The sequence below is a fragment of the Coregonus lavaretus genome (genome assembly GCF_964263955.1).
Source record: "Coregonus lavaretus genome assembly, contig: HAP1_SCAFFOLD_2449, whole genome shotgun sequence".
NCBI classification, from domain to species: Eukaryota; Metazoa; Chordata; class Actinopteri; order Salmoniformes; family Salmonidae; genus Coregonus; species Coregonus lavaretus.
The window spans coordinates 49,139-62,466 of record NW_028158726.1 but is presented as its reverse complement, the minus strand read 5'-3'; the positions used below and the strand labels follow the sequence as shown (position 1 = coordinate 62,466).

General features: G+C 47.1%; 1 protein-coding gene across 1 annotated transcript; it reads left to right on the top strand.

Annotated features, from left to right (window-relative positions):
• Nucleotides 1-2,360: 2,360 nt before the first annotated feature.
• LOC311123658 (vesicle-associated membrane protein 7-like) lies at nucleotides 2,361-13,328 on the top strand. The gene is made up of 8 exons (XM_084197901.1): nucleotides 2,361-2,587; nucleotides 3,098-3,285; nucleotides 3,423-3,480; nucleotides 6,756-6,893; nucleotides 9,671-9,758; nucleotides 10,739-10,806; nucleotides 11,073-11,165; nucleotides 11,278-13,328. Exons 2-8 carry the CDS (start codon nucleotides 3,140-3,142, stop codon nucleotides 11,344-11,346), a joined length of 660 nt encoding a protein of 219 aa, XP_084054027.1. The 5' UTR covers nucleotides 2,361-2,587; nucleotides 3,098-3,139; the 3' UTR covers nucleotides 11,347-13,328.

Here is a 13,328-nt window from a genome sequence, read left to right as displayed (position 1 = left end):
TATCTTCTTCCTTCCCATCCTGGCTGGGATTTACATTAACATGTTATTCATTTAGCAGACGCTCTTATCCAGAGAGACTTACTGGAGCAATTAACCCACTACCTGACCCCCTCCATCTAGGAGCAGTAACACACACTAACCCACTACCTGACCCCCTCCATCTAGGAGCAGTAACACACACTAACCCACTACCTGACCCCCTCCATCTAGGAGCAGTAACACACACTAACCCACTACCTGACCCCCTCCATCTAGGAGCAGTAACACACACTAACCCACTACCTGACCCCCTCCATCTAGGAGCAGTAACACACACTAACCCACTACCTGACCCCCTCCGTTTAGGAGCAGTAACACACACTAACCCACTACCTGACCCCCTCCGTTTAGGAGCAGTAACACACACTAACCCACTACCTGACCCCCTCCGTTTAGGAGCAGTAACACACACTAACTTACTATATTTAATAGCACAGATAGTCTCTTGTTATTGTGGTGTTGGTCCATTAGACCATATAAATACAGTGTTGATCTGGGCCTGGACTCAGAACCCAGAGTCTTAATCCCTGCAACCCAAATCAACCCGTAGCCGTAGAAACGTGTTGTGTGGATCTGAAAGTATTGGATAGGTGTAAGCAATATGCTGGTAGCTCCATCATGACCTCTGACCCCGGGTGGGATTAAGGAAATGTCCTGTTGTGGTGTGGTGTTGTTTTTGTATGGGTATTGGTACACACTGTGTTTTTTTTTTGCTAGCTAGCTAGGTCTCAAAACGAGCTTGCTCAAGCTCTGATCTTGACTCTGCAAGACACTGCTTATCCCTGCAATATAGTTACAGGCAGGTAGCTAGGTACACGTGCAGGTAAATATAATACAAAACCACTTCTAACACTCTTTGCCCTGTTTAACACATTAAATATACATCACCCATCTAACGTAGCTAGCTATTTGTACATGCTAGCGTTAGCTAAACAATCGCCAGCTGATCGTTTTCTGAATAGGACTCGTGTGCATCGCATTCAGATTTGCTTTTTTATTTAAAAAAAAAACTTGAAATATGTTTTGTTGTAAAGTAACTAGTTAAGTAGCTATACACTTAGCTATCTATATGAACCAAATTTCTGAAGATCCATTGATCTCATCCATGATGTACTGTATCGCAAGCTACATGCAAAAAAAAACTAAACAAATTATTAGACCAATGGGAGTAGAGCTACTAAATTCGGACGTCACACACACACATGTCCAAATATGGCATTGCGTTGGCAGCCATATTGGATTTTCTATCCGCTGGTGTCCTTGGAACCGGGACCATAACGCTTCGAACACACCGACTGTGTTTGCGCAAAATAGCATGCAGCATCATCTAAGGCACTGCATCTCAGTGCTTGAGGCGTCACTACAGACTGTATCACAACCGGCCGTGATTGGGAGTCCCATAGGGCGGCGCACAATTGGCCCAGCGTCGTCCGGGTTTGGCCGGTGTAGGCCGTCATTGTAAATAAGAATTTGTTCTTAACTGACTAGCCTAGTTAAATAAAGGTAAAATAAAAAATAAAATACATCTAGATATGTGTGCAACAAAATATCAACATTCACCTTCTGCTACCATTTCTGTCAACCCGTCTACGCTTACAGTTTGACGAATAAATTCCATAAATCCAACATATGCTCCACCCAGAACGCACTGCAACTGCCTCTGCAACGCAATGCTGCAAGGCAAACGCAGCGTTCCATTGGGAATGAATGTACTTCTGGTGTCCCAAAACGCATAACACAGTTGGTGTGTTCAAAGCGTAAGTGTTATACCACTGATGGCACAATGAGACAGATATTTCATTGGATGTATAAACGTGAAGCATCCGTTTGGCGTTTCCACTCACTAAATATGGTAGTGAGAGGAAGCCCACTGGCGGGCAGTGGGAGAAGATGGAACGATATGGATTTTGGCCGATATATCCTGCATATTTTCTCATCGATGAAACATTTGCTCTGAATACAGTTTTCTGTTCCCAAAACTCAAATCTGCTATGAACAGAGTGGACTAAGTTTTGTAGACTTTACCCTTCGCAAAAGTTGTTTAAAAATCGCGCTGTGTATAAGGAGAAGGAGATATTATTATTATTATATTATTATTATATTAAGGAGATATGCAGATATAGGCTAGAACGGGCCAATAGGATCTCGCTAGCGCATGCTTGGCTCTGCCCACTTTGACTCATTTGTTCACACTTGGAAATGACAGGCAGTGGTCTATCTTGGTTTAGTTATACATCTTTGGTTATACCGCTCGACTGCAACGCTTCCTGTTTCGTCGCGTAAATGTGACGTCGGTGGAAAAACACGTGACGTTAGTCAGCGATACACGACCAGAAAGTAGTTGTGTACCAAGAAGTGTAGTTCAAATATTTCGCATGCTTATTCGTTGTAAGCAGTAGTTCCTAGTCGAAGAACCACATTTCCCTAGAAGGAACCAGAGAACGCTTCTGATGAAGGGTCTGCAAAGCAGAAGTCATTCAAGAGGATTATCGAAGCCGTTGTTTAAATGGTGAAAACACATCGTTTTGAAGACTGCTGAGCCTCGCAGGTATGTATGATGATGTTTTATTGTTTATTACTGCTAACAAAACCATTTATATGGTCGTATTATTGCTAACGATGATGTGCCATGAGGATCGGAATCTTAGGTATCCAGGATGGCTGTAAGCTTACAACAGTCTTTGTTAGTCATTTTTGTAAGTTATACTAACCAGCCATCAACCTAACGTTAAGTTATTTAGCTACTTTCGTTTTAATCAAAACAAAAGTGGTAATGGTAAAGTTAGCTACGGTGGTGAATATCTTGCTCATGTCACCAGATGTTCACCTTGCAGCCAAACGGCTAGCTAGTGCATTGGATTTGGTTGGTTAGTTAGTTAACGTTAGCTGGCTAATTAGCTAACGTTACATGTCAGTGTTGTTGATCTTAACTACGTTGTTGTTGACTTGGCTACTATTCATTCTCTATCTTGCCACTAGCCTAGTGGTGAAAATATGTCAACCCACCATTTCTCTCTATCCGTCTCCCTCCCTCCACCCATCCCTCCTTCTCTCTCAGTGAATCCCTGACCAACTGACCTTCCTGACCCTGTCCACAAACATGGCGATCCTGTTTGCGGTGGTCGCCCGCAGCAGCACCATCCTGGCGAAGCATGCGTGGTGTGGCGGTAATTTCCTGGAGGTGACAGAACAGATCCTGGCTAAGATACCGTCCGAGAACAACAAGCTCACCTACAGCCATGGCAGGTAGCGTTAACACATGCACTCAAAGACAGCCACACACACATCTCCTCCTGGAGTTGGACATTCCTGTTCGACTTGTACTGTATGAATGTTGGCGTGACCGTTGAAGATCTGACTGAGTTATCTGTCTTCTCCTTCAGCTATCTCTTCCACTACATCTGCCATGACAGAATCATATACCTCTGTATCACCGATGACGTGAGTATACAGGCTGTAGTTTTGATGTGAGTGAGTATGTTCTGTATAGGTGGGCTGCAGGACTGTTAACCCCCTAGAGTCGATGTCTGCGCACCTGCTGAAATCTAATTAGCATAAATAAATAAAAAATCTAAATCTGTCAGTTTAAGCTAGAGATATCTTTTGCATTGGATGCGTCTCAATCTGGTGGCCTTCCGCATCTGCGGTGGACGGTGGCCAAGCCACAGCGGTGTTTATCAGACCGTGAGACATCCCGAAAATCAGTCTTCTCACGAAAACGCCTGTAGCGTCCGAATGGTTTGGCCTACAAACTAATTATCCCTCTAAGGAAACATGAGACCCCCCCCCCCCCCCCCCCCCAGTCAGTCAACACACACCCTGTAGTGTGTGTTGACTGTCTGTCTGTCAGGACTGTAGTGTGTGTTGACTGTCTGTCTGTCAGTCAGGACTGTAGTGTGTGTTGACTGTCTGTCTGTCAGGACTGTAGTGTGTGTTGACTGTCTGTCTGTCAGGACTGTAGTGTGTGTTGACTGTCTGTCTGTCTGTCTGTCTGTCTGTCAGGACTGTAGTGTGTGTTGACTGACTGTCTGTCTGACTGTCTGTCAGGTCTGTAGTGTGTGTTGACTGTCTGTCTGTCAGGACTGTAGTGTGTGTTGACTGTCTGACTGTCTGTCTGTCTGTCAGGACTGTAGTGTGTGTTGACTGACTGTCTGTCTGACTGTCTGTCAGGTCTGTAGTGTGTGTTGACTGTCTGTCTGTCTGTCTGTCAGGACTGTAGTGTGTGTTGACTGACTGTCTGTCTGACTGTCTGTCAGGTCTGTAGTGTGTGTTGACTGTCTGTCTGTCAGGACTGTAGTGTGTGTTGACTGACTGTCTGACTGTCTGTCTGTCTGTCAGGACTGTAGTGTGTGTTGACTGACTGTCTGTCTGACTGTCTGTCAGGTCTGTAGTGTGTGTTGACTGTCTGTCTGTCTGTCTGTCAGGACTGTAGTGTGTGTTGACTGTCTGACTGTCTGTCTGTCTGTCAGGACTGTAGTGTGTGTTGACTGTCTGTCTGTCTGTCTGTCAGGACTGTAGTGTGTGTTGACTGTCTGACTGTCTGTCAGGACTGTAGTGTGTGTTGACTGACTCTGTCTGTCAGGACTGTAGTGTGTGTTGACTGACTGTCTGTCTGACTGTCTGTCTGTCTGTCTGTCAGGACTGTAGTGTGTGTTGACTGACTGTCTGTCTGACTGTCTGTCTGTCTGTCTGTCAGGACTGTAGTGTGTGTTGACTGACTGTCTGTCATGACTGTAGTGTGTGTTGACTGACTCTGTCTGTCAGGACTGTAGTGTGTGTTGACTGACTGACTGTCTGTCTGTCAGGACTGTAGTGTGTGTTGACTGACTGTCTGTCATGACTGTAGTGTGTGTTGACTGACTGACTGTCTGTCTGTCAGGACTGTAGTGTGTGTTGACTGACTGCCTGTCTGTCTGTCTGTCTGTCTGTCTGTCAGGACTGTAGTGTGTGTTGACTGACTGTCTGTCAGGACTGTAGTGTGTGTTGACTGACTGTCTGTCTGTCAGGACTGTAGTGTGTGTTAACTGTCTGTCTGTCTGTCTGTCTGTCAGGACTGTAGTGTGTGTTGACTGTCTGTCAGGACTGTAGTGTGTGTTGACTGACTGTCTGTCTGTCTGTCAGGACTGTAGTGTGTGTTGACTGACTCTGTCTATCTGTCAGGACTGTAGTGTGTGTTGACTGTCTGACTGTCTGTCAGGACTGTAGTGTGTGTTGACTGACTGCCTGTCTGTCTGTCTGTCTGTCTGTCTGTCTGTCTGTCAGGACTGTAGTGTGTGTTGACTGACTGTCTGTCAGGACTGTAGTGTGTGTTGACTGACTGTCTGTCTGTCAGGACTGTAGTGTGTGTTAACTGTCTGTCTGTCTGTCTGTCAGGACTGTAGTGTGTGTTGACTGACTGTCTGTCTGTCTGTCAGGACTGTAGTGTGTGTTGACTGACTCTGTCTATCTGTCAGGACTGTAGTGTGTGTTGACTGTCTGTCAGGACTGTAGTGTGTGTTGACTGTCTGACTGTCTGTCAGGACTGTAGTGTGTGTTGACTGACTGTCTGTCTGTCAGGACTGTAGTGTGTGTTGACTGACTGTCTGTCTGTCTGACTGTCTGTCTGTCAGGACTGTAGTGTGTGTTGACTGACTGTCTGTCATGACTGTAGTGTGTGTTGACTGACTGACTGTCTGTCTGTCAGGACTGTAGTGTGTGTTGACTGTCTGACTGTCTGTCAGGACTGTAGTGTGTGTTGACTGACTGCCTGTCTGTCTGTCTGTCTGTCTGTCAGGACTGTAGTGTGTGTTGACTGACTGTCTGTCAGGACTGTAGTGTGTGTTGACTGACTGTCTGTCTGTCAGGACTGTAGTGTGTGTTAACTGTCTGTCTGTCTGTCTGTCTGTCAGGACTGTAGTGTGTGTTGACTGTCTGTCAGGACTGTAGTGTGTGTTGACTGACTGTCTGTCTGTCTGTCAGGACTGTAGTGTGTGTTGACTGTCTGTCTGTCTGTCAGGACTGTAGTGTGTGTTGACTGACTGTCTGTCTGTCAGGACTGTAGTGTGTGTTGACTGTCTGTCAGGACTGTAGTGTGTGTTGACTGACTGTCTGTCTATCTGTCAGGACTGTAGTGTGTGTTGACTGTCTGTCAGGACTGTAGTGTGTGTTGACTGACTGTCTGTCTATCTGTCAGGACTGTAGTGTGTGTTGACTGTCTGTCAGGACTGTAGTGTGTGTTGACTGACTCTCTGTCTGTCTGTCTGTCAGGACCGTAGTGTGTGTTGACTGACTGTCTGTCTGTCTGTCAGGACTGTAGTGTGTGTTGACTGACTGTCTGTCTGTCAGGACTGTAGTGTGTGTTGACTGTCTGTCTGTCTGTCAGGACTGTAGTGTGTGTTGACTTACTGTGTCTGTCAGGACTGTAGTGTGTGTTGACTGACTGTCTGTCTGTCTGTCTGTCAGGACTGTAGTGTGTGTTGACTGTCTGTCTGTCAGGACTGTAGTGTGTGTTGACTGTCTGTCTGTCAGGACTGTAGTGTGTGTTGACTGTCTGTCTGTCTGTCAGGACTGTAGTGTGTGTTAACTGTCTGTCTGTCTGTCAGGACTGTAGTGTGTGTTAACTGTCTGTCTGTCTGTCTGTCTGTCTGTTAGGACTGTAGTGTGTGTTAACTGTCTGTCTGTCTGTCTGTTAGGACTGTAGTGTGTGTTAACTGTCTGTCTGTCTGTCTGTCTGTTAGGACTTTGAGCGGTCGCGTGCATTCAGCTTCCTGGGAGAGGTGAAGAAGCGTTTCCAGACGACGTATGGTTCCAGAGCTCAGACAGCCCTGCCCTACGCTATGAACTCAGAGTTCTCCTCCACTCTGATGGCCCAGATGGTGAGAGACACACACACGCACACACACACACACACACCCACACACACACACACACACACATCACATGATCACATGATTTCATCTGAACTATAGAAGTGATTGATCGTGAATGGTTAAGACTAGTGTGTTGACTGTCTCTGTTCTGACTCCCTCCCTCCCTCCCTCCCTCCCTCCCTCCCTCCCTCCCTCCCTCCCCACCACACACCCCTCATCATCAAAAAATCCTCATCAATCTACACACAATACCCCATAATGACAAAGCGAAAACAGGTTTAAAAAAAAAACAGAAATACCTAATTTACATAAGTATTCAGACTCTTTGCTATGAAACTCAAAATTGAGCTCAGGTGCATCCTGTTTCCATTGATCATCCTTGAGATGTTTCTACAAGTTGATTCAATTGATTGGACATGATTTGGAAAGGCACACACCTGTCTATATAAGGTCCCACAGTTGACAGGTCTTGTCAGAGCAGAAACTAAGCCATGAGGTCGAAGGAACTGTCCGTAGATCTCCCAGATGAGGCATAGATCTGGGAAAGGGTATAAAACAATGTCTGCAGCATTGAAGGTCCCCAAGAACACAGTGGCCTCCATCATTCTTAAATGGAAGAAGTTTGGAACCACCAAGACTCTTCCTAGAGCTTGCCGCCCGGCCAAACTGAGCAATCGGGGGAGAAGGGCCTTGGTCAGGGAGGTGACCAAGAACCCGATGGTCACTCTGACAGAGCTCCAGAGTTCCTCTGTGGAGATGGGAGAACCTTCCAGAAGGACAACCATCTCTGCAGCACTCCACCAATCAGACCTTTATGGTAGAGTGGCCAGACGGAAGCCACTCCTCAGTAAAAGGTGCATGACAGCCCGCTTGGAGTTTGCCAAAAGGCACCTAAAGACTCTGGTCTGATGAAACCAAGATTGAACCATTTGGCCTGAATGCCAAGCGTCACATCTGGAAGAAACCTGGCACCATCCCAACGGTGAAGCATGGTGGTGGCAGCATCATGCTGTGGGGATGTTTTTCAGCGGCAGGGACTGGGAGACTGGATAAAAGACTGGGCTGAAAGGATTATGGCTGTGGGGAAGCTGGAGGAAGGGTTAGTGGATAAAAGACTGGGCTGAAAGGAGGTTGTATAAAGGTTGAATGGAGGTTGTGTAAAGGTTGAATGGAGGTTGTGTAAAGGTTGAATGGAGGTTGTGTAAAGGTTGAATGGAGGTTGTGTAAAGGTTGAATGGAGGTTGTGTAAAGGTTGAATGGAGGTTGTGTAAAGGTTGAATGGAGGATGTGTAAAGGTTGAATGGAGGATGTGTAAAGGTTGCATGGCAACTCTGCCTCTGGGGGAACTCTGAGCACATGACCACACCACTGAAAACACACACACTCCATTTGTGTTTTATCCACTGATCCTCTGTCTGTCTGTCTGTCTGTCTGTCTGTCTGTTTCCAACACTCTGTCTGTCTGTCTGTCTGTCTGTCTGTCTGTCTGTCTGTCTGTCTGTCTGTCTGTCTGTCTGTCTGTCTCTCTCTGTCTCTCTCATGATCTCTCTCTCTGTCTCTCACGATCTCTCTCACGATCTCTCTCTCTCTGTCTCGCTCTCTCTCACGATCTCTCTCTCTGTCTCACTCTCTCTCACGATCTCTCTCTCTGCCTGTCTCTCAATTCAATTCCATTTCATTTAAGGGCTTTATTGGCATGGGAAACGTGTGTTAACATTGCCAAAGCAAGTGAAGTAGATAGTAAACAAAAGTGAAATAAACAATAAATATTAACAGTAAACATTACACTCAGAAGTTCCAAAAGAATAAAGACATTTCAAATGTCATATTATGTCTATATACAGTGTTGTAATGACGTGCAAATAGTTAAAGTACAAATGGGAAAACAAATAAACATAATTATGGGTTGTATTTACAATGGTGTTTGTTCTTCACTGGTTGCCCTTTTCTTGTGGCAACAGGTCACAAATCTTGCAGCTGTGATGGCACACTGGTTTTTCACCCAGTAGATAAGGGAGTTTATCAAAATTGGGTTTGTTTTCGAATTCTTTGTGGATCTCTGTAATCTGAGGGAAATATGTGTCTCTAATATGGTCATACATTTGGCAGGAGGTTAGGAAGTGCAGCTCAGTTTCCACCTCATTTTGTGGGCAGTGTGCACATAGCCTGTCTTCTCTTGAGAGCCAGGTCAGCCTACGGCGGCCTTTCTCAATAGCAAGGCTATGTTCACTGAGTCTGTACATAGTCAAAGCTTTCCTTAAGTTTGGGTCAGTCACAGTGGTCAGGTATTCTGCCAATGTGTACTCTCTGTTTAGGGCCAAATAGCATTCTAGTTTGCTCTGTTTTTTTGTTACTTCTTTCCAATGTGTCAAGTAATTCTCTTTTTGTTTTCTCATGATTTGGTTGGGTCTAATTGTGTTGCTGTCCTGGGGCTCTGTGGGGTCTGTTTGTGTTTGTGAACAGAGCCCAGGACCAGCTTGCTTAGGGGACTCTTCTCCAAGTTCATCTCTCTGTAGGTGATTGCTTTGTTATGGAAGGTTTGGGAATCGCTTCCTTTTAAGTGGTTATAGAATTTAACTGCTTTTTTCTGGATTTTGATCATTAGCGGGTATCGGCCTAATTCTGCTCAGCATGCATTATTTGGTGTTTTACGTCTCCCTCTCTCTCTCTCTCTCTCTCTCTCTCTATCTCTCTCTCTCTCTCTCTCTCTCTCTCTCTCTCTCTCTCTCTCTCTCTGTCTCTCTGTCTCTCTCTCTCTCTTTCTCCCTCCTTCTCTCTCTCTAGAAGCACCATTCCTCTCCTCCATCAGATCGTCTGACTGAGACTCAGATGCAGGTTGATGACCTGAAAGGCATCATGGTGCGCAACATCGGTGAGATAAGACTCCAATCCTACCGCTGTATTAGGGGCTAGGGGAGAAGGCAACATCGGTGAGATATTAGGGGCTAGGGGAGAAGGCAACATCGGGGAGATATTAGGGGCTAGGGGAGAAGGCAACATCGGGGAGATATTAGGGGCTAGGGGAGAAGGCAACATCGGGGAGATATTAGGGGCTAGGGGAGAAGGCAACATCGGGGAGATATTAGGGGCTAGGGGAGAAGGCAACATCGGGGAGATATTAGGGGCTAGGGGAGAAGGCAACATCGGTGAGATATTAGGGGCTAGGGGAGAAGGCAACATCGGGGAGATATTAGGGGCTAGGGGAGAAGGCAACATCGGTGAGATATTAGGGGCTAGGGGAGAAGGCAACATCGGGGAGATATTAGGGGCTAGGGGAGAAGGCAACATCGGGGAGATATTAGGGGCTAGGGGAGAAGGCAACATCGGGGAGATATTAGGGGCTAGGGGAGAAGGCAACATCGGGGAGATATTAGGGGCTAGGGGAGAAGGCAACATCGGGGAGATATTAGGGGCTAGGGGAGAAGGCAACATCGGGGAGATATTAGGGGCTAGGGGAGAAGGCAACATCGGTGAGATATTAGGGGCTAGGGGAGAAGGCAACATCGGGGAGATATTAGGGGCTAGGGGAGAAGGCAACATCGGGGAGATATTAGGGGCTAGGGGAGAAGGCAACATCGGGGAGATATTAGGGGCTAGGGGAGAAGGCAACATCGGGGAGATATTAGGGGCTAGGGGAGAAGGCAACATCGGGGAGATATTAGGGGCTAGGGGAGAAGGCAACATCGGGGAGATATTAGGGGCTAGGGGAGAAGGCAACATCGGGGAGATATTAGGGGCTAGGGGAGAAGGCAACATCGGGGAGATGTTAGGGGCTAGGGGAGAAGAGTCTAAGGATCGATGACCGTCTGTACAGTGTATTTTAGTTTCTTGTGTTTACTTTGTTTCCTACAGACTTGGTGGCTCAGAGGGGAGAAAAGCTGGAGTTGCTGATTGATAAAACAGAGAACCTGGTCGGCTCAGTGAGTCACATTCTGATCTACTACAATTACTCAACTATACACCAACTACCCTACTACTACTATAACCCAGCTCAGAGCATCACTAACTTCCTCTCCTCTCCTCTCCTCTCCTCTCCTCTCCTCTCCTCTCCTCTCCTCTCCTCTCCTCTCCTCTCCTCTCCTCTCCTCTCCTCTCCTCTCCTCTCCTCTCCTCTCCTCTCCTCTCCTCTCCTCTCCTCTCCTCTCCCCTCCCCTCCCCTCCTCTCCTCTCCTCTCCTCTCCTCTAGTCTGTGAGTTTTAAGACCACCAGTCGTAACCTGGCCAGAGCTATGTGCATGAAGAACCTCAAACTGACTGTCATCGTAGTGGTGGTGTCACTGGTAAGTACTGTCTGTCTGTCTGTCTGTCTGTCTGTCTGTCTGTCTGTCTGTCTGTCTGTCCACCGTACTGTGTGTGTATAATAGTCTGAACTATGTTGTGTGTTCTCGTCAGGTGGTCCTGTATGTAGTTGTGTCTGCAGCCTGCGGAGGACTCAGCTGGCCCAACTGCATCAGGAAATAAGAGAGGGAGAGGATGGGGAGATGGGAGAGGAGGGGGAGGAGGGGGATATAAGAGAGGGAGGCCCCTCCTCCTCCCTCCTTTCTCCCAGTCAGCAGAGGGGAGAGGATCCTCTATTGGACTGCCTGATCCCTCCAGACAGAATGGTGACACAACAAGGCATCCAGATAGTGGAGATGGTCTGCTTTCTCTTCCTAAAGAAAGAAGAGGATGAGGGATGTTTATTTCTGTCCAAACACTTGTGATTGTTGGATATGGAGTCTGAAGATATTGTTCTACTGGAATTCAGTCCAGCTGTCCTCCACTGTCCAGTCCAGCTGTCCACTCCAGCTGTCCTCCAGCTGTCCAGTCCAGCTGTCCTCCAGCTGTCCAGTCCAGCTGTCCTCCAGCTGTCCAGTCCAGCTGTCCAGTCCAGCTGTCCTCCAGCTGTCCAGTCCAGCTGTCCTCCAGCTGTCCAGTCCAGCTGTCCTCCAGCTGTCCTCCAGCTGTCCAGTCCAGCTGTCCAGTCCAGCTGTCCAGTCCAGCTGTCCAGTCCAGCTGTCCAGTCCAGCTGTCCTCCAGCTGTCCAGTCCAGCTGTCCATTCCAGCTGTCCAGTCCAGCTGTCCTCCAGCTGTCCTGTCCAGCTGTCCTCCAGCTGTCCAGTCCAGCTGTCCTCCAGCTGTCCTGTCCAGCTGTCCTCCAGACTGTTCTCCACTGTCTGGTCCAGCTGTCCTCCAGACTGTCCTCCAGCTGTCCAGTCCAGCTGTCCTCCAGCTGTCCTCCAGACCAGTCTAGACCATGGCCCTCTCTACAAGCCTAACAAACAGACTGATGCTGTGGCTGGATGGGGTGTCTCCTGGGGAGATTCTGGGTGTGTTCTGACCTCTCCAGCCCCAGCCCCAGTCAATCCAGCAGATTAGACCACTTCAGACTGGACCAGCATGCATCTGTACCCAGACAGAGACATTTAGATGTCTATAATATGTTGCTGTCTGTCTCTGTGTAGCTACCCTGTAAGGTTCGGTCCGTACCTACCTACACACCTAGTACTACTAAACTACACCTGGAACACCTTATTACCATGGAGATCAGGACGTGGTCTCTCCTGTTCTATATTCTGCTGGGATGGCCTGCTTGTTTAGTTCATCTCCCTCTGTTCTGTTGTTGGGAGAAATTAGATTAGAAAAAAGGTTGATTGCAGAAAAGAGTCTGTTACAAATCAATAGACAATATTTAATTACATTAAATAATAGAGTTTATGCTTCTAACCAGATCCCTCCCCTCTTCTCTGATAGGCTACTCTCTCCCCTCCTCTGCTATGATAGGCTGACCCTTCCCTTTACTCTGATAGGGCGCTTCAGCTCAGCCTCTCGGCCACAGCCTCCATTCTGGTTCCGCCCCCAGGCCTTGACTGAGGAGTTGCAGTACTATAGTTTTACTCTTAGAGTACTGCAGTAGTACTGTACAGAGCTGAGCTTCACCGTGGGACCTGGCTCGCGCTTGGAAAGGCTTAACGTACCGACAGATAGAAATGTCATGAATAGAACTGACATGCTTCATTACTCTACATGTCAGAGAAGCATGTCTGTTCTATATGCTATATTTCTATCTGAATGACCCCCCTAACCTCCTCTCTGAGTCACCTCTGAACCCTGACCTCTGATACACTTTCACCGTTTGTCTTTCAATTAAAATCCTATACATTATAATGTAATGCACTGTAATATGCTTCGATATGCTATATTTCTATCTGAATGACCCCCCTAACCTCCTCTCTGAGTCACCTCTGAACCCTGACCTCTGATACACTTTCACCGTTTGTCTTTCAATTAAAATCCTATACATTATAATGTAATGCACTGTAATATGCTTCGATATGCTATATTTCTATCTGAATGACCCCCCTAACCTCCTCTCTGAGTCACCTCTGAACCCTGACCTCTGATACACTTCCACTGTTTGTCTTTCAATTAAAATCCTATACATTATAATGTAATGCACTGTG

What these genes read in the sequence shown, in the direction of transcription:
- LOC311123658 (XM_084197901.1), top strand. Translation starts at nt 3,140, where the DNA reads ATGGCGATCCTGTTTGCGGTGGTCGCCCGCAGCAGCACCATCCTGGCG. An exon ending in ACCTCTGTATCACCGATGAC is followed by an intron (nt 3,481 to 6,755) that starts GTGAGTATACAG and finishes TCTGTCTGTTAG; the next exon opens with GACTTTGAGCGGTCGCGTGC. An exon ending in CAGAGAACCTGGTCGGCTCA is followed by an intron (nt 10,807 to 11,072) that starts GTGAGTCACATT and finishes CCTCTCCTCTAG; the next exon opens with TCTGTGAGTTTTAAGACCAC.